Source organism: Copadichromis virginalis, linkage group LG8 (assembly GCF_057382275.1).
Source record: "Copadichromis virginalis isolate Kocher_CV1m ecotype Utaka linkage group LG8, C_Virginalis_male_GT1.1, whole genome shotgun sequence".
In the NCBI taxonomy this organism is placed as follows: Eukaryota; Metazoa; Chordata; class Actinopteri; order Cichliformes; family Cichlidae; genus Copadichromis; species Copadichromis virginalis.
This window is the reverse complement of record NC_140625.1, coordinates 28,669,693-28,689,875: the sequence shown is the minus strand read 5'-3', so window position 1 is coordinate 28,689,875 and position 20,183 is coordinate 28,669,693. Positions and strand designations below refer to the sequence as shown.

Here is a 20,183-nt window from a genome sequence, read left to right as displayed (position 1 = left end):
GGTATGCATATTTAAACATTTCCTCTGCTTCGTCACTATGGTTACAAAATAATCCCAGTAGGCCCCATTATCATTCCCTCAGTAACGAAGAAGGCTGATGAACAAGTGCAATACTGGATGCAGCTTCAGTAGGATCCCCACTCCCTATCTAAGCCCCACAGTATGGTCCACCCCCCCGCCCCAAATTAAACACCAAGGCAAAGAAAAAGCGACAATAGGCGGTGATTACTCTGGCCACTCTCGACAGAAAGACAAGCGGACAAGAGATGTAAAATGCAGCATTAATATTTGTATAAGTGAGGCTGGGAGTGATGAAAAGAGGAGAATTATGCAGCACTCTGCTCCATTGTGTCTTTGACACTGTCAGCAGCAATTGCTGCCTGGTGTTTGAATCCATGTTCAGCCCCGGTGACGAGCTGAAAATCCTCATGCAAGGGGAGCGTGTGAGAGGAAATGTGTGATATAATATAAGAATCTATATTCCCATTTGCTTGCGTCCAATCAGTACGAGCGCCACCGATGTTTGTGTGCATTTAGCAAGCTGGAGACATCAAAGGGGGAATAGCAGGGGACTATTAAACACATACACAGCCTCACACACATGAGCACAGCGGTGCACTGCTGCAGGGGTTTCTATTGCATCAGAAGAGGAGGCGAGACTCCCCGTCTCCCTGAGAGGAAGAGGAGCGATAACCAATCCTGTATGGGCAGCAGACCAGCAACAAATAGGGGGAGAATGGGAAAAAAGCCAGCATGTGTGTTTGTCACCAGCTAAACAGACGAGGCAGCGAGAGAGCTACTGTGAACGTACATGACGAAAGGAGCACGAGATGCAAACTGTAACACGAGAGATTAGCCATATATCAAAATAAAAGAGGCTATTTTTGCAAAGTACATATGCTGGATGTATATGTAATTAAGCACCGATATTCAAGCACTTTCAGCACAGCCGAGCATTTGTTATTGTCTGTCTGTGTTAAATAATAATAATAATGGATTGGATTTATATAGCGCTTTTCAAGGCACCCAAAGCGCTTTACAATACCACTATTCATTCACTCTCACATTCATACACTGGTGGAGGCAAGCTACAGTTGTAGCCACAGCTGCCCTGGGGCAGACTGACAGAAGCGAGGCTGCCATATCGCGCCATCGGCCCCTCTGGCCAACACCAGTAGGCAAGTAGGGTAAAGTGTCTTGCCCAAGGACACAACGACCAGGACAGAGAGCCCAGGGATCGAACCGGCGACCTTCCGGTTACAGATGCGATTCCCAACCCCCTGAGCCACGGTCGCCCCGTTAAAGGATAAAGCCGTCACTCTAATTTTTTATTGTCGACGATCCTCTGAAAAAACCCAAACCAACAATGTGCCCATCTGTCCCTACCCTGTCTCTGATGCTCAGCTCTCAAGCTCAGTGATTTCTGGAAGTCTTTAAGAAATACTCCTAAATATACACTTTCATTTTATGAAAACAGGCACAGTCATTTTACAAACAGATGGGCACTTATAGCACAAAGGAGGAAATACTCGATTTGCTAAGGACTATTTTCAGCCGTGGATTAATCGACAATTTTTGTGTGCTACTTCTGCAAATGACTCAACTTGGATGTTTTTTTTAATCAATCCGTAAGCCCTCCCACATCGTCTGACACTAATAATAGTTTGTTTTGTGTATTCATGTATAGTCAAGGATAATTCCAGTGCCTTTCAATTTGATGCTTTTGCCTCATTGTGACTTAACTGAGCGCCTGTTACAAAATAATTGTATTTATTCTAAGATTATTGCTCTCTTAAAAAGCACAACAGTGAATTTAGCTGTTGAGCAGTGGTTCTCGCAGGGTGGGAATATTTGACCACTGAACATTCTGCAATGAAAAACTGCACATAAGTTATGAATGAATTAATTTGCTGCTTCAGTATCCATTTCCTGTTAAATATCCTTAAAGAAAATTCTGTCAAAGAGGGTTTAGGTAACGGCGTGCAGCGCCCATAGTGGGAATTATGCGACCAAAAGAGCTCCCAACATTCAGGACACCATATCATGAAAGCTAAATGTCTTAGGGCTTCAGGCGGCCCAGGGACAGAGCACATCACCTGTTAGCAGAAGTTGATGAATTCAGTTCAATTGAGTTTTATTTACACAGCGCTGAATCACAACAACAGTCACCTCAAGGCGCTTTATATTGTAAGGTAGACCCTACAATAATACATACAGAGAAAAACCCAACAATCATATGACCCACTATGAGCAAGCACTTTGGCGACAGTAAGAAGGAAAAACTCCCTTTTAACAGGAAGAAACCTCCAGCAAAACCAGGCTCAGGGAGGGGCGGGGCCATCTGCTGCGACCGGTTGGGGTGAGAGAAGGAAGACGGGATAAAGACATGCTGTGAATGCTAACATAGTGCCAGGTAAGCTATAGAGCCATAGTTCTTAGAGAAGTTTGACCTCCTTTGAAAGAGTCCTCACTGAACCAAAAGCAACAATATGTTTGGTAGGCTATGTTAAATCGTCTGACAAGGTCCAGGCAAGATGTATGCTAACTGAGTGGTGAGTACAAATGGGACAAGAAGGAAAACTGGCAAAGTGTATGATGATATACAGGCTGATGGCTTGAAATTTCTGCTTGTACTTTGATGTACAAACAGCTGTCTTAGAGAACATTATGGTCATAGAGAAAGGCAACCTCAGACAGGCATGCAGGCATGGCCCTTAATGTAGTTAGCAAAATAGCTATTTAAGGTGGCTAATTCCAAGAAAGCTTGGAAAAAAGGTGAACCTTCCCAGGAGTGGCCTGTCTACCAAAATTACTCCAAGAGCACATCAACGCATCACCCAGCAGAAGAACCCAGAATAAGAACTGCAGTCCTCACTTGCCTCAGTTAAGGTCAGAGTTCATGATCCAACCATAAGAAAGAGACTGATGAAAAACAACAACAGCTCAACTTTTGCCAAAGAAAAAATTGGGGGGAAAAATATTCTGTGGACTGAAAAGAGACAAATCTTCTAAAAGGTTCAACTTTTGAGTTCCATCTGGACTAAAACTAACAACATTTAATAAAAAACATCACCGCAACAGTTAAACATGATGTTGGGGCTGCTGTCCTACAGTCAGGACCTGCACGACTTGCTGTAACTGATGGAACCATGAATGCTCCTCTCTACCAACAAGTAGTGCTATACAGCGTTTTTAGGTAATTGTAAAAGTAGGGACTTCAGAAAAAAAAAGTCAAGATATTTTTTGGACAAAGACTCATTATACAGCCTGGAAGTGTGAGGTCTTGCAGTCCTGCTGCAGGCACACCTCTCTACGTGTCATCTTTGTTCAGTGAATGCAAAGAGAAGCAGTGAAGTAACTGTTTGCACTTGCACAGTGTTTTTCTTGGGGGTTATTTATGGGTTAGGTGCTTTGCTGGACAGAGCAAAGATAGTTTATCAGCTCCATCCTGCAGGGTCTCTGAGTCCTGGTCCTACAGGCAGGAATCTTAGCACAGCTTCTCAGATCTCCCTCTCCTCAGCCACTGCCTCCAGCTCTTCCAGGGAATGCTGAGTTTTTCCAAAGCCACCTTAGAGATAACCTCGCAAGTCCACTCTGGGTCTGCCCTGCAGTCACACCTACATTTTGTGGCCATAGGGGAGGGTATGAACATATTAGCCGTCGTGGTCAGCTCTGTCATGTTGCAAACTGCTACCTGGTGTGAATGAGTTGGACTTACTAGCAGCACAACCTTTAACTTCTCTACAAATGAAGGTATAAAATTTCACTGACCTTGATTTTTGTTTTTAAGGTTGCTCCAGGGCCAGAAACTTTAATTCAGAGCATCCTTACTGCTGTATTGACAACAATATTTGTGTAATGTTGTGCAGGTGCTATATATAAACTACAGTTTGCTGTGTTCATGGTAAAGAGGACAGCTGTTTTGGACAGCGGTGGAGCTCCACTGCAGAGAGGAACGAGACACACACACACACACATGCAGACACACACACAAGTTCATTGTTAGTTTTGGTTTTATCCCTTCAACCTTATCCTTTGACATTTCACATCCCATTTAATTCAAAAAGCAGCAGTGTTCTCATTGTTCCATTACAGAAAATCCTTGAGCAGAGTTCAGATTTGCTGCATCAGCAGTAGGTATGCAAGGATGCCTTTCAGATTATCAAGTAATTTTATGGTTAAGATGATGTAAGCTGCAGTAAGTGCTTAGGTTAGCACATGCACAACACAAGCTCAATGAAAGTAAGGGTCACATGGGTCCGTTCAATATGCATAATTTATTCAAGCCTGATGTGGAACTAATAATGCATTTTAGTCCCATGTTGATCCTTACATGGCCGAGATGTAAAGAAATTTGATTCTTCTTCCACAAAACAACTTAACTTTGAGCATTTTTCTATTTTCCAACTGTCAAGTCTGAAAAAACTGCTTTGTTTTCTCATCTACTTTCAGTTTATCTAGTCATTAATAGTGTTGATATGATTATGTGAGCTGAAGAACTTGAATCCACATCTATATACTAAAGGTTAAAATGGTTTGTTGTGGGGCCAAAAGCACTCTTTCTTTTCATAAACAGCATCCCAATTCCAAACTAATTTCATAGGAGACACTTTCTTTGTTTGCTATTAAAGTTTAATATCTCAGAAGAACTGAGGCACATAAATCCTCAGCGGAATCTATTTATCGCTATTCATTTTTTTATTTATTAAACCTTTATGACTCTCGAGATTAAAAATCTCTTTTGCAAGAGTGTCCTGGCCAGCACACGCAGATGTACAACTGGTGGCTGCACAGACTAGTAACACACGGAAACACACACAGCAAAATGCACAAAATAGGTACAGAAATGTGCATGAGGTGAAGAATGAAACATAAAAATACCCAAAATTATAAATTCAAAGCTAAAGGAAACTTCAAACATCAGAGTAAGTTATTGTCTGGGGCCAGAAACAGGAGCAGGAGTGTTCACACAGAACATCTGCCGCCTGTAGCAGCTGCCTCCAGCTCAATTTAAATCACCTGAAATTCATTTAGTAAGATCAGCTCATTAATTATTGTGACTTTTGTTTTAATTGCTGATCCTCTGGACATATTTGCAGGAAATGTGATACTTATTACACCCAGTCATCAACCTCCAGGGCTAAAAAATAAAAACCAAAGTGGACCTGCAGTTCTTCTAACGGCCACATGAGGTTGACTCCAAAACCAAGTCCGTCCAAATACTTCACATGTTAAAATGTCCAACTTTTCAGCAGAAATAAATATGTTCACAGCCTGGGACCAAAAGCAGCTTTAGCCTCTATGGATAGTTTTACATATGACCATCTGTATGGTGTATGAGGATTTTTATAATGAACCCATTTTTGTATTTTTAAGTCTTAAAAGTTAAAGATTTGCCTCATGTCCACTAATTCGAGACACAGAACTAGATTTCCCAACAGGTTTTTGTGCTGCTGGTGCCATTTGGAACATTTTATTTGGATTGTGTGACAAATAATACGGCTTTCTGTGTGGTAAAGACTGTCCAATCAGTCTGTATTTAGCAATAATTAGATACCTGTGCTCTACAGCTATGCACCTTGCTAACCAAGCTCAGCTAATAACTTGTATATGGTTGCTACTAGCTCTAAAACAACAACATAGCAGGGGCCAAAATGGTAACGCCGAGGCTTCAGAACCAATGGGTGATGTCACAGTGGCAACAATCTATGATTAGACTGCACACAACAACAGACGCACAACAAACCTGGAGTCTGCCCACACTCCAGCTCGCCCTGAATGATCCGTTTTCTTATTATTTAGCTGACACTTGAACTTAAGTGACATTCTTCAAACGTGCCTGTGCTAACACAGCTGAAGGCACAAACGCTGTCTGCAGATGCTGGATGTAAACTCGCTCTGTCACTTTATATAATTTTTCACAGAGTGGGAGCAAGTTCCTCGGTTTGAAACCAGCTGGTAGCTCCACAGCCGCTGAAGCTGGCAGTGAGTGATGACCACTAATGGGCCTGTTTTCAAATTAATCCTTTCATGTCATGCTATTTGCATTGCAGCCTCGCCAGCGCTTGGTGAAATTTCCGACTCCAGCCGGAAACAAGGTTTCATTCCGATGGCTGGATTCAATAAGGGCGCACTCAGGGGTCTCTGAGTGTTTTCAAAATCTTGGATAGCAGACCGCGTGTTTGTGATAGCGTGGGTTTAAATTTGGCTCTGGATTTTTGCTACATGTCAACTAATCCTATCTCTAATATTTTCTGTCACTAAGTGTGTAACTGAGTCCAGATTGCATTCAATAAAAGGGCATGATTAATGACTTCACGGCTTCCATTTAGCTAATCTTTTTTATTCTTTTTTTCTTTTTATTTATCTTATTTTATTTACTTCAGTTGCTGCATGTTAAATAAAATATTATATGCTACTTTAAACTAGAATTTTTCTTTTGTTTTACATTTATTCTTCATGGGAATCATTCTTAAAGCACCTTGAACTGAAATAACCTGATTAAAAATGTCTTATAAATACGTTTAAGGGAGTGGATGCCTGATAATGACACCTAAAGGTTTACTAAGGTTTACTAACTACACTTATATAAGGTTCCTGAATTGTGTATAAACTGTATTTAAAAGATGAATGCAGTCATCAAACTGTATTTTGAACTTCTTAATCAGTTCAAGGTCCTGGGAGGGCTGGAGCCTATCCCAGATGTTACTGGGTAAAAGCCAGGGTAGCCCATCACAGGGAAATACGAACATGGGCTCTGAAGCCCTTAACTGTTTCCCCCATAAAGACGACATCTGATGACCTCGTCTGCACCTGTAGTTTTCTTACCTTTTAATTGGTTAATAGGTTAGAATAGTTTCCATTGTATTTCCAAGGGTAACTGCACAGCTGGAGACCACCCTCACTACCTTCTGATGCAAGGTTTCAAGGTGTAAAGAGCTACACCTTCATTCTTTCTAAGGGCCACCAGAGGGCGACCCCGTGAGTGTAAAGACTTCTACGAGAAAATGATTCTGCTGCTCGCTTGAGGTCCGAATCACTCTTTTGAATCCATCCATCCATGCATGAGAAGGTAATATGCTCCAGCTTTAGGTCACATTCATCCCTTTCTCACCGCTACAGAGAACGCCAAATGTAAAGTTCACACTTCCAAGAGGTAGTCTTATATCCTTCACAGCCTATGCCTGCACAGAAAGTACACATAGCCTTTAAAGGCACCAAACTCTGCTGAAAGTTGATAAAAAGGGAAATGAAAACGTGCTGGAAATTTAAAGACAATCTGTGCGCTAGATGTTAAGAAATTAGACTCAAAATGTTAAATTGGCCTCTTGGTTGTATTAAAGGAAACGTAAGAGGATTAATGGTGTATTTGTGGTGACAGGACTGATGGATGGAATGCACCATTTTTCTTACTGAGTATGTAATCTGAATACATGAACTGTTGAAGCAAATATGGTAGCCAAAGTCTGCATCTTTTTACAGTATATTTCAAAACACTCTACGTTTATGCACTTCTTTGCTGGACCAGAAACAATGACCAAACAGAGAAATTAAAACATAGATGCATGGTTCCCAGATCAGTGGGTTCTCTACTGATGGAGGATACTACGCCTTTCAGACTGCTTAAGCCTAAAAGGCAAATTTTTCAGGGCTTCTGGGATAGCCCGCAGGTATCAAGGTTGTTATGGAATTTACAATGAGACCAGGATTAACCTCGTGCAGAAATAATTGTTGAGGAGATGCAGATGAATTGAAGCAAACATTATTGTGGGAACTGTCTCGATACCAAGGAGAATGGGAGAGACATTTTGCAGCAGCTGTGATCATGCAGTTTCATGACCCAACTGTCCAGATAAGGAAAGACATTATGTCTCTGCAGTATCTACAAGCAGCTGGCCCACAGTACAACCAAAACACTATCAGTACACAGACATCACTGTAGTCATAAAAGCTTCAATGAGACTATTTTCCAAATAAAGGAGTTTAACCACAAATTTAAAAAAAGCAAAAAATTTACACGGGCCAAAACCATAAAAGCATCGTTTATGAATGCAGATACATTTTAAGATTGCTGGTTAACCTTTGAGGCTGCTCAAACACAAATGGTCAAAAGAAGTCTGACAACAAAGCGGACTGGAAATGAAAACCAGAAAGCTTCTGGTGCTAAAAACCTTGTGCCCTGCCTACAGGTGCACATGCATCTGTGCAAATATCATCAGAGTCGTTAAGATTCAGAGTCTGAATCCAGGAATTTTGTGTCTGTCAACAACCTGTCAGGCTTAGGCTGAAAATCAGACCGATCTGACACTTCATTTAAATGGCCTGTATTTGTATAGTGCAATTTCTAGTCCCTAAGCACCCCAAAGCGCTTTACACATTCAGTCACCCACCCATTCACACACTGGTGATGGCAAGCTACATTGCAGCCACAGCCACCCTGGGGCGCACTGACAGAGGCGAGGCTGCCGGACACTGGCGCCACCGGGCCCTCTGACCACCACCAGTAGGCAACAGGTCAAGTGTCTTGCCCAAGGACACAACGACAGAGACTGTCGGAGTCGGGGCTCGAACCGGCAACCTTCCGATTACAAGGCGAACTCCCAACTCTTGAGCCACGATCGCACTTCATGTTTCCTACACACAGACTTTACTTCGGTGGGATACCCCTATTTATAGACTTAGATCTTCTTTATCAATCTCAGAGAATGGATGAAGTTATCCATGTTACTAAAAAAACAACCCTTTTGGTCTTTGGTTGCAAACCAACTGTCTTGTATCGCAGCTGTCCCCCCCCGGCTGGTGCGTGAGTTGTTTGGTACCGGTCCACAAGAGTTGAGGCTTGGGTGTGAATCGGTTTTTAACGGTTTTTATCGTTAACTCGGTTTCCCTGGGACTTTTCCTGTGTGTTATGAATAAATCTTCTATGTTTTGGTACTGGTTTTATTTTGTTGTATTTATCGGTGACGCCTTAAAGGCCGGTCCGTGAAAATATTGTCGGACATAAACCGGTCTGTGGCGCAAAAAAGGTTGGGGACTGCTGTTGTATTGTCTACCAACCTCCCCGATGGCCACATTGCTATTGTGGCGGTCCTGAATTAGTTACTCCCTATACTTCACCATCTTGCAGCTGCTTATCATAGCCCTCGCTCTGCTTTGGCGAATTAGACTACCTTCAACAGATGAGGTCCAAAATGTTGGCGATAAAGTTCTCTCACAAGATAATAAAACTTGATGGAGCAACAGCTAATTATGTTGCTCAAATATTGATTGTCACAAAATACGTGGCACTTACATTACCTGCACAGAAGAAACTCAGAGAGGTAATATATCTAAAGACTGCTGATAAAAACCCTGTGCACAGCAAAACTAGCCCCACACATGCGTGCACATATTTGCATATCATACATCAAATCTCAATCTGTGGGAATCTTAGCTTTAGTTATGATGCAAGTAACAAATATTTATCACAGCAATCAAACAGGTGAATAATTCATCTGCACAACCTGCAGAACAGAATCAATCTGATCCATATTTCTGTCACTAATGACAATCCCACTGCACATCCTGCCTGCTAAACTCTCATTGATTTAGTTTTACCATCAGAGACCAACACCAGGCTTAATTTGAATTACAGACAACATGGGAGTTGTAGGCAGGGATCTGCAGGTCTGGAGACAGCCAATAACAAGCTTGGTACAGTGCCTTATTATAGGGAAATTTTAGCGAGCAGCAGCAGTAAGTTAAGCTCCAGCCAGCAGCTCTCAGGCTGAACTGGACCTTTTCTTGCCTCATATTTGATGAAACAGGCATATTGTGTTCAATAATTGCATATCAGAAATCTTACTTGCATAGTTTAAAGTGAACCAAAGCACTTATTTGATTCATGCAGGGATTTTTTCTTTCTTATGTGAACACTCTGAGGGAGAAATGTCGCAGCATGCAGCACAAGAGTGTTAAAAGAGTTAAATGCAGAAGTGAGTGCCAACGTGTGACCAGCGCTAATGCAGTGGAGAAGCAGGCATGCAAAGACACAATGGAGTTATCCTATTAAGAGACGAATCCACACAGAGGCACAGATTTACGCTGAAACACAAACACAATATTGGCACTGACCTTGAAGCTCCAGTAGTTTGGTTGTTGCTAGAGGGGGAGGAAAGAAAAACAAAGAGTAAAGGAGACAGAAGAGGGGCAGGGAGGGTGAAAGAGGGAGAAAAAGAACGACTGAGTGTGAGACTTTTTGTTCTGCAAATGCCACACTAGAAATGCTCAAAGCACAAAACCGACTGGTTAGAACCAGAACAGAGAGAGAAAATGCTTTGTCGCTCAGTCGCCATGCGAAGATTTGCAAGTGATACCGCAAAGTGTGCCTAATGAAGTTTGAGAGGTTTAATGGTACGTCGTTTTTACACAGCGAGAATGATATGCCCCAAAACACAAAGGCCACTTTGCTTAAAATGACCACACATTGTAGCAAAGCTTAAGCAAGAAAACCAAAAATTGCCCTTTTTATTTATTATTTTCTGTACATTAGGCCTGGTGAGGAAATGATGAGCTAATTATCGTGATGATAGCCAGATTAACTTGCGTTGTCCTTCACTGCCATCATAATAGGACTTTAATTGCTTGTAATTGCTTCTCAGCAATTAATCAAATGTTTACAGTGACTTCACACATACTAATGATGCAGGGCCAGGCAGCTCCTAAAACCAGCCCCACAGGCTCACTTGCAGAGTTTGCTGGCGTGTACCCAGGACCGGGATTAAAGCAATGCACAGACACTGGATTAACAAGCTGCCATTTTTACTTGATCTGGAAGGAAGCCAGTGCTCAGGTCAGCATTACTCTGATTCCTGAAGATGCAGACACTGAGAGCGTTTATGCACTGATCCGTCACCTTCAGTCAGAGCCCATGAATTGATACGTTCCATAGTACGACCCTGTGTGACCCTTCAAAGTATTTGAATGACCCAGTCAGGGCAAATTTCTGCCACCTTTCTGCACTGATGTTTGATTTGATTTGGTATTGCTAATAATCTCTATGAAAAAGACAAAACCAACAAGGTGGTAAAGCATAAAGACACCGAGCTGGGAAATTAAAATGAAATACGAAAATGTGAAGAGTCAAAAATTAAGTCCAAAAGCAAGTCAATACTCATAAACTCCCGAGTAAACATGCTTACAGAGTTAAAGAAGTTAACTTAAAGAAGTCCAGACGCTTTTCTTTGCAAGCTCCTTTGACATGCTTACAGTGTTCCAGAAATCTGTTGGCCAAGATAATGTCCATTTTGGACAACACCTCTCACGCCCTGCAGGAGACTGTTAAGGCAACCGTGCAGGTTAAATACAGTACCTGCTGAAAAATACACGTGTGCATGTTATTGATTATTTGTTTATCTGAAAAATAACTTGAGGTACAGATGGGAAGAACCATGATTTTCAAATGTTTACATTTCCTTTAAGTTAGTTAGAAAATACTGAAGTTTAACCAACTATGTTTTCTCTTGAATATATATATTTTTCTTTGGTTTTTCAGTACAAGGGGGATGTAAGTTGCTCCTACAGCTAGAAGGTGGCAGTAATGGAAGAAGAACTCATTAACAACCAGGCATCAGATCAGTAAACGTCATCTGTCTTTGAGATGACACGTTCCTCCAAAAAAGGGAAAAATATGCAAATCAAAAGATGATAGTTGTCAAAAAGTTCAAAAGACGAAAAATTAGATCCACTGGAGACAGACGTGCTGGACATTTGAGGATAGTTTAAGTACAGTCTAATACTTCCCAGTGAATATTCAATAGTATTGTTGATTAAAACAGCCATCAAAGAATAGACTGTCCAAGAAATGTGTGCAACAGTTGATTATTTAGCACTAATTAGCAGGTATCTGCATCTCTGCGTTCCTCTCATTCAACTTTATGAATGCAGCCCAAATAAGCTAGGATTAGCGGATAACTTAGCGTTACTTGCCTGCAAAGCAAAGGAATTCTTATGTTAAAGCATTGTCTCCAATATTATTAGATGTGCAATAAATTTAATCTGCCTAGATTAACGTGTGTGTAGTTTAGCAGTTTTCAGAGACACTGGATTATCTCGTCCAAACGAATGGGTTAGTCTATGAAAGACGTCTGTGCTATGACACCATAATTTAATACTGTTTTAGCCATTTAGCAGACATCCATCTCTCTATGGTCACTAATTACAGCCGGCTAAATCACTCATTACTGTATGTGAATAACGCTCTCCGACAGTCTACCTTCTTTTTTATCCAAACTGGAAGTGAGAAATAAACTTCCCAGAGTGCTTTTCCATCTCTCAGCAGCAGCTGTATTGTTGTTATGTTTGAGAAGCACAGTACGCATTATAAAAGGGTGAACTGCTCCACCTTAAGAAGTCCATGGTGGTAACTGTTTGGGTTATTAGTGATCTTACAGGCAGACTGTCCAATCCCTTACAACCAATCCTATTTTTGATGTTTATAGGGAACCCTTCAGTAGCATCATCAATCTCCTCATTTACTTAATGATTTCAGCAAACTAGCAATTGTTAGTTCATCTGGAAGAACTGAACATGATTTATTGAGACAGAGAAATCAATGAATGTATTTGGCAATTAGACTCCAATGATCCATTGTGGCAGAATGGAATCCCAGTGGTGACAGGATTTAGGACTGGGCACCTGCAGTATAGGGTCTAGGTCTCTAGCTTTGGAGCTACCCTTGGAAACTATTTTAATAGTCCTCAAACCAGGTCCTTATTTATGTATACTGAAGTTTCAAAACTCGTCCTTAAGGGTACCATGGACATCGCCAGGCCTCGTCTTTACGAGGGAAAGAATAAAGGATGCAAACTGGAGGCTGACTGGCTAAAAGAAGGCAGGAAAGAAAACGACTGGATTAATGAAATGATGACAGCTTTGAGTTTGACAGCGTGGGAAAGTGGTAGTGATGTAAAGAACAGACTGGCAGCTGAACACCCGAGCAAACAGGAAGATGAGGGATCCAGATCTTCCTTATTGAACTGACGCATGAGCTAATTTACGAAGTCTTACTTTTTAAAACAGTTTAAAACAGTTTCACCTATTGCGATCAAACACTATTGTGCACAAAACCAGCTGCGCACAAAATGTTCTCACTTTGATGTGGAAGAACTTAAACACCAGGTCCCATTAAAAACCTGCAGGATGGACTCGAACACTGACTGAAGACCTCATCATCTGCTCTTGTAGCCGAAGGGGAAATTCAAATCCCTGCAGCAGGTTCAACATCTGCTAGAAAGGGTGAAACCACTCAAGTAAAGCCCACAGCTTTTACACCTTTGCCTGAATAAATGTTATGCTCGATGATGACTGATATCGGAGCCAGTCTTTCCTGAACGAAGAGAGAAATCACCGGCCACTATTTTCCTCAACTTTCACTTATATGTAGATGCTGGCTGAATGAGGGAACTAAAGTCAGGCATGTTCATACAAATCTTTATGATAGTGAGAAAGACAATACACATAAAGGATGCTGGTACTCTGAAGACCCCTTTGCAGTGTATGAAAAGTCTGTTATTCGACACGTAGCTTCTTTTTCTATTTCAAGGAACCTTTTATTTCAATTGTTTTAATATTTGGCAGGAAAAAAAACAGACAACAGTTAAGTCGTCACTGCACGGACTACTGAACTTGTGGGTAGATGAAAAATAACCCAATAAAAATGTCTAGCAGCGTGTCACTGTGTGTGTATTTGATGCTGATTCTCCACAGGCTGTTTTTGCCTTCAGCAGCAAAATATGTGCTGCTGTTGTCAACTTGTCAGCTACTAACCAGCATGTGTTTGGTATCACGAAATGTTCTGTCTGTAACCAAATCACAGTCTCTTCCATATCTGAGACATTTTAGTGCCTAAGCTTAACCAAACATGCGAGCAGCAATGACTCAACAGTCCCCCGTGCATCGTGCACTCAGCTCTCCTGGTTAAAAGTCATCTGTCTTTGTCTTTTAATGAGCAGTTTGGTGATATTTTAAAATAGAAACACTCTCGTATGTGGTTAATATGGGGTATCCCTACAAAGAGAAACTTTTGTTGTGTCGTCGTAGTTTTGTCGTTTTCATTGGTTTTGAATGTTTATTTCGAGTTTATTTTTGTTTGTTTGTACTTCAAATACTTAAAATGTTTAAAAAAGTTAACATTTAAGACATTTTTAATGACAGTATGTTAAACAATATGAACAAAGCATATTACATTACATTAAAGTTATTTCAGTTTTCTCCAGTTATTTTTTTTATTCCAATTCATGTTTTTTTCCACCTGAATTTTCCTTTTTTTGTTTAATTTTCAAACTAAAACTGTAGAAATGATTCTAACCAATGCTGTTAATCAGGACTTCATTCACTTACAGAGACATTTGTTTATCTAATGGTCAAAAATCACGGTGGAATAGCTTTCTGTCAAATGAAGTAAAATAAAGTCATTCCCATAATTGCATTTGGACCAGAAGCACCAAGCAGCAGATCCCTCATAGATCACTGAAGCAGCAACAACAAACATTTAAGCGGAGGACTTGAAGAATGTTGATATTTTCCAGTATCTAAATAACGAACTGAGAGAATTAAAAAGCGTTGATTCCAGAAGATGAAATCAATAATTATCTTTCCAACTGCACTGAGCTACCCATTGTACAATTCTAGAAAGAAAAAAAAATCACACATGTGGCTCGAATTGCCGCTATTTATTCTCACTCTTCAATGCATCTTTGTCATAAGGACACCTGAAATGGTGAAAACAACAGCTCAGAGAGCAACTGCTTCATTCAGCATTTAGCTGGAGTGTCTATGCAGTAATTAGCTTGTTGTTATGAGCTGCCATGTTGCTCCTTGAAATCATATTCTAAGCTAAAGAACTTACAATAATGGAGTATAAACCTCAATAACCACATGGCCCCATATAAGCTAACACTTGGTGACAGTGGGAAAGAAAAACTCCTATTTAACAGGAAGAAACCTCTGGTAGAACCAGGCTCAGTGAGGGGCGGGGCCATCTGCAGTGACTGGTTTGGGGTGAAGTAAGGAAGACTGTAAAAAAGCCACACTACAGATTTAGTGTGCAGACTGTGTTTCATAGAAGATCTGTCAACTTGGGTGAAATTAAACAAACGTTCAGTCCAATCAATCATAACTGAAGTAAAGCAGTTATATGAGAGAAACAGCAGGATGGGAGGGAGCAGGGAGATGGAAACCCTAGAAAACCAGTTAACCAGTTACAGGTAACTAGAAAAAAAAAACTACAGCTTTCCAGCAGAGGTGGACCCTAACAAATACTTCATTTTTCCAGGAATTTGTACTTTACTTGAGTATCTGCTTTTCTGAGAACGTTTTACTTCTACTCCCTACAGACTCATTACTTTAGGTTTAAGACAACTAAGGGGAGCTTTTTTTTTTTACATCACTGTTTGCCTCCAGAAATGAATGGACAAAGAAACATAAAAGAAAATCCAGTATTGGTGCTTATTAGACACAATGAGAGGCAAAAAAAAAAAGGCATAGACAACTATTTAGAATGATTGGTTAAGCTAACCCCACCTGTATGTCTTCGGACTGTGGAAGGAAGCCACGAACTCCACACAAAAAGGTGATTGGTGATTAGTCCCCAACTGGCTGCCCCTCCCTGAGCCAGGATCTTCCTGTTAAAACGAGGTTTTTCTTTCCAACTGTCACCAAGTGCTTGCTCACTTGATTATTTGTTTGTTTTGGGTTTCTCTTTATTACTGTATTGTATAAACAGCCTTGAGTTGACCGTTGTAGTGGTTTGGCACTGAAAGTAAAACTGAATTGCATCCAAATGAATTGAATTCTCTCAGTTGACCCTGCTGGTGATCTATCCAGGGTGTAGCCCGGCATCAGGCTTAGGCTCCAGACCCCCCGTGACCCTGAGGCAGAATTACAAGTCTTATACGGTGGTGAAAATCTGCAAAACCATCTTTTTCATACAGTCTGTGACTGGATCGCACTCATCCCCAAACCTGCCACGTATAAAGACTTTACAAAATACCGAATATGACCTTTGTGCTGGTACCTGCCACAGCAGATATGTTTATGAGAACATTTTTCCACAATGACTACTCATGAGTGGGAATGTGAACATGCTCAGAGGTGTCTCAGCCTCAAACACAATGACCTCTAGTTTGCTGAGACTTCCACTCTCAAAAACAAGCACACAACTGTCATTTGGCATTTCTGTTTAAAAAGCTGCCAAAAATACTGACTGGTGGGTGGACATACGTGGAAGCACCTTTTCACACTGAACACCAGTGAGACGAGCGGAGCAAAAACAAAACAGAAATATAGAAAATCTGTCATGTAAAAAGCAGAAACTGTTCACTCTGGAGCGCTTCGTTCCCAGTCAGAAGCTGATTGAGAAAATGTGCTTTCAGGGCTTTTAATTTGAATACCGACTTGCAGTTTGGGGTGTTTTTAATAAAGCACAGGTGGGTTTCTTTCTGTCGGTGCATCTAAACTTCATTAAAACGCGGTGAGAGCTTTGAAATAACAAATTCCCTTAATAATTAAAATGAAGGTGTAGGTGGAACTTAATTCTTGTTTGAGCAGCTGTTCTGGGAGCTGTATAGATCCCCAGTATTTTCTCTTGTCTCTCCTGGAAACTCAAGTTTAAACTTTGCAAAATTCATCTCGCTGTTTTTAAATATGGAGTGAAGGAAGCAGGGCAGAGGAAACAAAGCCCTCAACAGGCCTGTGGGCTGTCGTGACCCAGATTTCTGAGCAGTGTGAGGCTTCCAGGCCGCTCTCCAAGCCTGGTGACCAAAACAGAGCCATCATGCTGTACCTGATCTCATGCCACCCAGCCTCAGTGTGCCTCAGCCTAACTCAGACACTTCCAATCAAACATTTAACACTCACACAACCACATTTTTAACCCAAATGTATTCGTTTTTTTGCTTTCTCTTCTGCTTTTTTATCTTATCTATATGATCAGAAGGATCCAAGAGACAGACGCACAAGCATTTTATCATTTTAAATAAAATTCGTTTGGAGAGTAAATGGATAAAAGAAGCTCTGTTGGGGACACAGAGTACTCTGATAGGGAGCAAAAAAGCAAAGACTAGCACCTGTTTTTTAACCATAAAGCCTTTCTGGCGAAGGTGGCCATCTCTGTCAAATGATGTCATACTGATGGAGGCAAAGGGAAGCCAATAGAAAGCGGTGATTTGGCTGTCAGTTTTCAAATTAGGTGAAAGGCCCCAAGTGACCAGGAGACAAATGCAACTCTTATTAACCCTTCCACAGGTTTACCTACAGTTAGTTTTGCAGTTGAAGTCTTTAATCACAATTATTTGGATTTTATAACCAGTTGAAGCCAGAAACCAGAACTGAAAGTCAAATTTGATTAATCTCCTGGCCTTATTTGTTAAAGGTCACTGTGACATATTAGAGTCATAACATCGTGCCTGAGCGATCTGGTAAACTGCTCACTCCTCCCCAGCGAAGCACGCAGGGCGTCTTACACAACGCACACGACGTCATCGGGAAGAAGGCAGTCGTTTGCAATTTTCAAAAACATGGAGCATAAAAGAGCCATGTGTGTAATACTGACTATATACTCCAACAAACTACAGAGGCAGCATCGTTTCTCCTCTGCTGTGCTCTGATTGAAGTTGTATGATGCTTAATGGTATAAAAAAAAAAACGCCCGACAGCTCGTGTTTTTATTGGTTCAACGTGCAGAAATCAAGGGAAGAATTTTGAACCTACTCGTCTTTCTATTTAGACATCGTGTTGAGTTCAAGAAGCAGCGCTGCTTTTTGTTCATAAAGACTTACAATAGAGGTTTGAACAGTTTTGTTCCCATCGCAAAGAGCCGTCCTACATTCTCCCCATCCAGCCGTAATCAGGGTGTTGGATTTATTTGGATTGCATTTCCCCTCATCTGCTAGAAATGAGTCCTATTGTATTGCCGGCGTTTCCTATGAGCCAATGAGCAGCTATGTTGGTATAACTAAAGAACATCATCATCACCTCATATCACTGATGACTCAATAAAGCCTGTTCCCATCATCAGCCTCATGTGTTACCCTTGAATCTTCTTCCCAAACAGTCTTTGTGGCCATTAAATCACCATTCAGTGACTTACAGGTCTGATATTCAAAATGTAGGAGATTTCAGCTTAATTATATAGAATACTGGATAGAAATCAATATTCCAGTATAATATGGAAGGAAGAAACCTTTATATCAATACTGACCATAACACATCTTCAAATATTACAACTTCATCAAATGAAGAAATCTCAGAGGGAGCTTTTAACTTCCCACTTTTCCATTTTCATTCAAGTTTAGCATTGATCATATGACAGGTAGAATATGTGATTAAATGTGTGTTTAAATACTGGCTTATTTGAAATTTAGCCCATAAAAATGAAGAAAATAAGGATGGCTAAAGCTTTATCCTCTTCAACACTTGCTCTATTGTGTGAAACTGCTTTTAAATGTAATCAGTACAGATTTTATTGCTCCCACATGTTGCTTTCATATAAAATATTGCAATATATCTCATACACAGGGGTTTTCCTGGCTGAGAATGGGCTTATGGGGGGGTAGCTGCACACATAAGCACATTTAGTATGCATATTTTTCTCCTAAAAACTCCAGCGAGTGTGGTTTCTTTATTTGATAATAAAAGTTATTCATTTTCTGATTATTTGATACGCAGAAATGTCTGCTATGCTCGAGTAATTTAAACCCCAGTAAGTAAAAACTTTTCATTACAATGCAAGCGGCAGGAAGAGGATGTAGGAAAAACTCTGGTTTAATCGCCATCCTGCCTGAATTTACCCTCTCGTCATCAAAAGGTTGGCATCAAAATAAAATTCATGTATCCCAATTTCACTTTCTGACTATTTCTCTCCAAAGAAACTTAATCCTGTCAAGGATTATTTCTCTATATGTAGAGCTTACAACCTCTAACCTCCAGCTGGCTTCACATTTTCAGCTCGGAGGCACTTTTGCGCGCCGGCTTCATAATTACACGTCAGCAGGAGGAAAATAGGCGTTAATGTCACCGTCCTTCTCCCAGGTTCTCGTGTGAATTACAGCAACAGCAACAAACATCTGATAATTGCAAAGTCAAGCACCCATTGTGTTCTAATCTCTGACACGTTCCCATTCGCACCGAGCTGTGTGCTGGGTAATCACCTGCTCGCCACGTTTATTCGCCTTAAATTGGAGTGGCGAAAAGAAAAGAAAAGGAATCCACCGCCAAGTCACTCCACAGATAATTTAATGCACCAACAAGCGGACATTTTTTGGAACATAAAACCTGTCTCATCTAACGCAAACAGGCCCCCTATGCACTGTGACTCGGTGATTACTGCCTGCAATATTTCTCAGTCACTTGAGCTGAAATCCCAAGGCGCACATACACGCTGAGACAGGCAGGACTCGTAGAAAGGAAAGAGAGGGATGAGCAGAGAGAGATGTGCACGCCTGACCTGCATGCCAACTAGCCATCTTTGTGCCCCCGTCACCCCCGCCTCCCTCCCTCACATCACTCTGTTTCCTTCTCCAAGCCCAAACACATCAACACATGTGCACTCCCAGCCTCACACGCGTCCACACATGCATCACTGCGGCACCTCGGACACACCTGACCCTCACCTGACTACATGACAACAACTGGACCCTCCCCTCTAAAAACACACACACACACACACACACACACACACACAAACACAAGAGGTGTGTGCACTCATCAGCTCTACCTGGCTTTGCATCCACATACATGAGGAGCACACACACACACACACCTTTACTTTTACTCCACCACCCTCCTCTCCATCACCTTCCAAGCGTCACAGTCATGGCAGCACCACACAGAAAAAAGAGTGAGTTACCGTTTCTACTTAATGACGGCGCATCCTCCCGCTCCACACGCCTCCCTCTTCCTCCTCCCCCCTCTCCATTTTTTCTCCACTGCGGCTTCTCCGTGTGTGTGTGTGTTGGTGTGTGTGTCTTTCCCTTGCCCCGAGAATCCGCCAGAGTCCCCCCTCGCCGGTGCCCGTAGTAGCGCCTAAGAGGCAGTTAGCACGTCTTCCTACCCCTCCTCCTCCTCCTCCTCACCCTCCTCTTCCTCCTCTCTCTCTCTCTCTCTGTCCTCTTGTGTTTGTCACTCTATCTCGCCCCCCTCCATCC

General features: G+C 41.5%; 1 protein-coding gene across 5 annotated transcripts in view; it reads right to left on the bottom strand.

Moving 5' to 3' along the window:
- The window catches only part of srcin1b (SRC kinase signaling inhibitor 1b), a 139,277-nt gene that overhangs the window by 53,325 nt on the left and 65,769 nt on the right, over window positions 1–20,183 (bottom strand). For all 5 annotated transcript variants that reach the window (XM_085466970.1, XM_085466972.1, XM_085466974.1 and 2 more), the window contains exon 3: window positions 10,114–10,140. In XM_085466970.1, coding sequence (XP_085323096.1) covers window positions 10,114–10,140 — 27 coding nt within the window. The remainder of the gene's footprint in view (window positions 1–10,113; window positions 10,141–20,183) is intronic.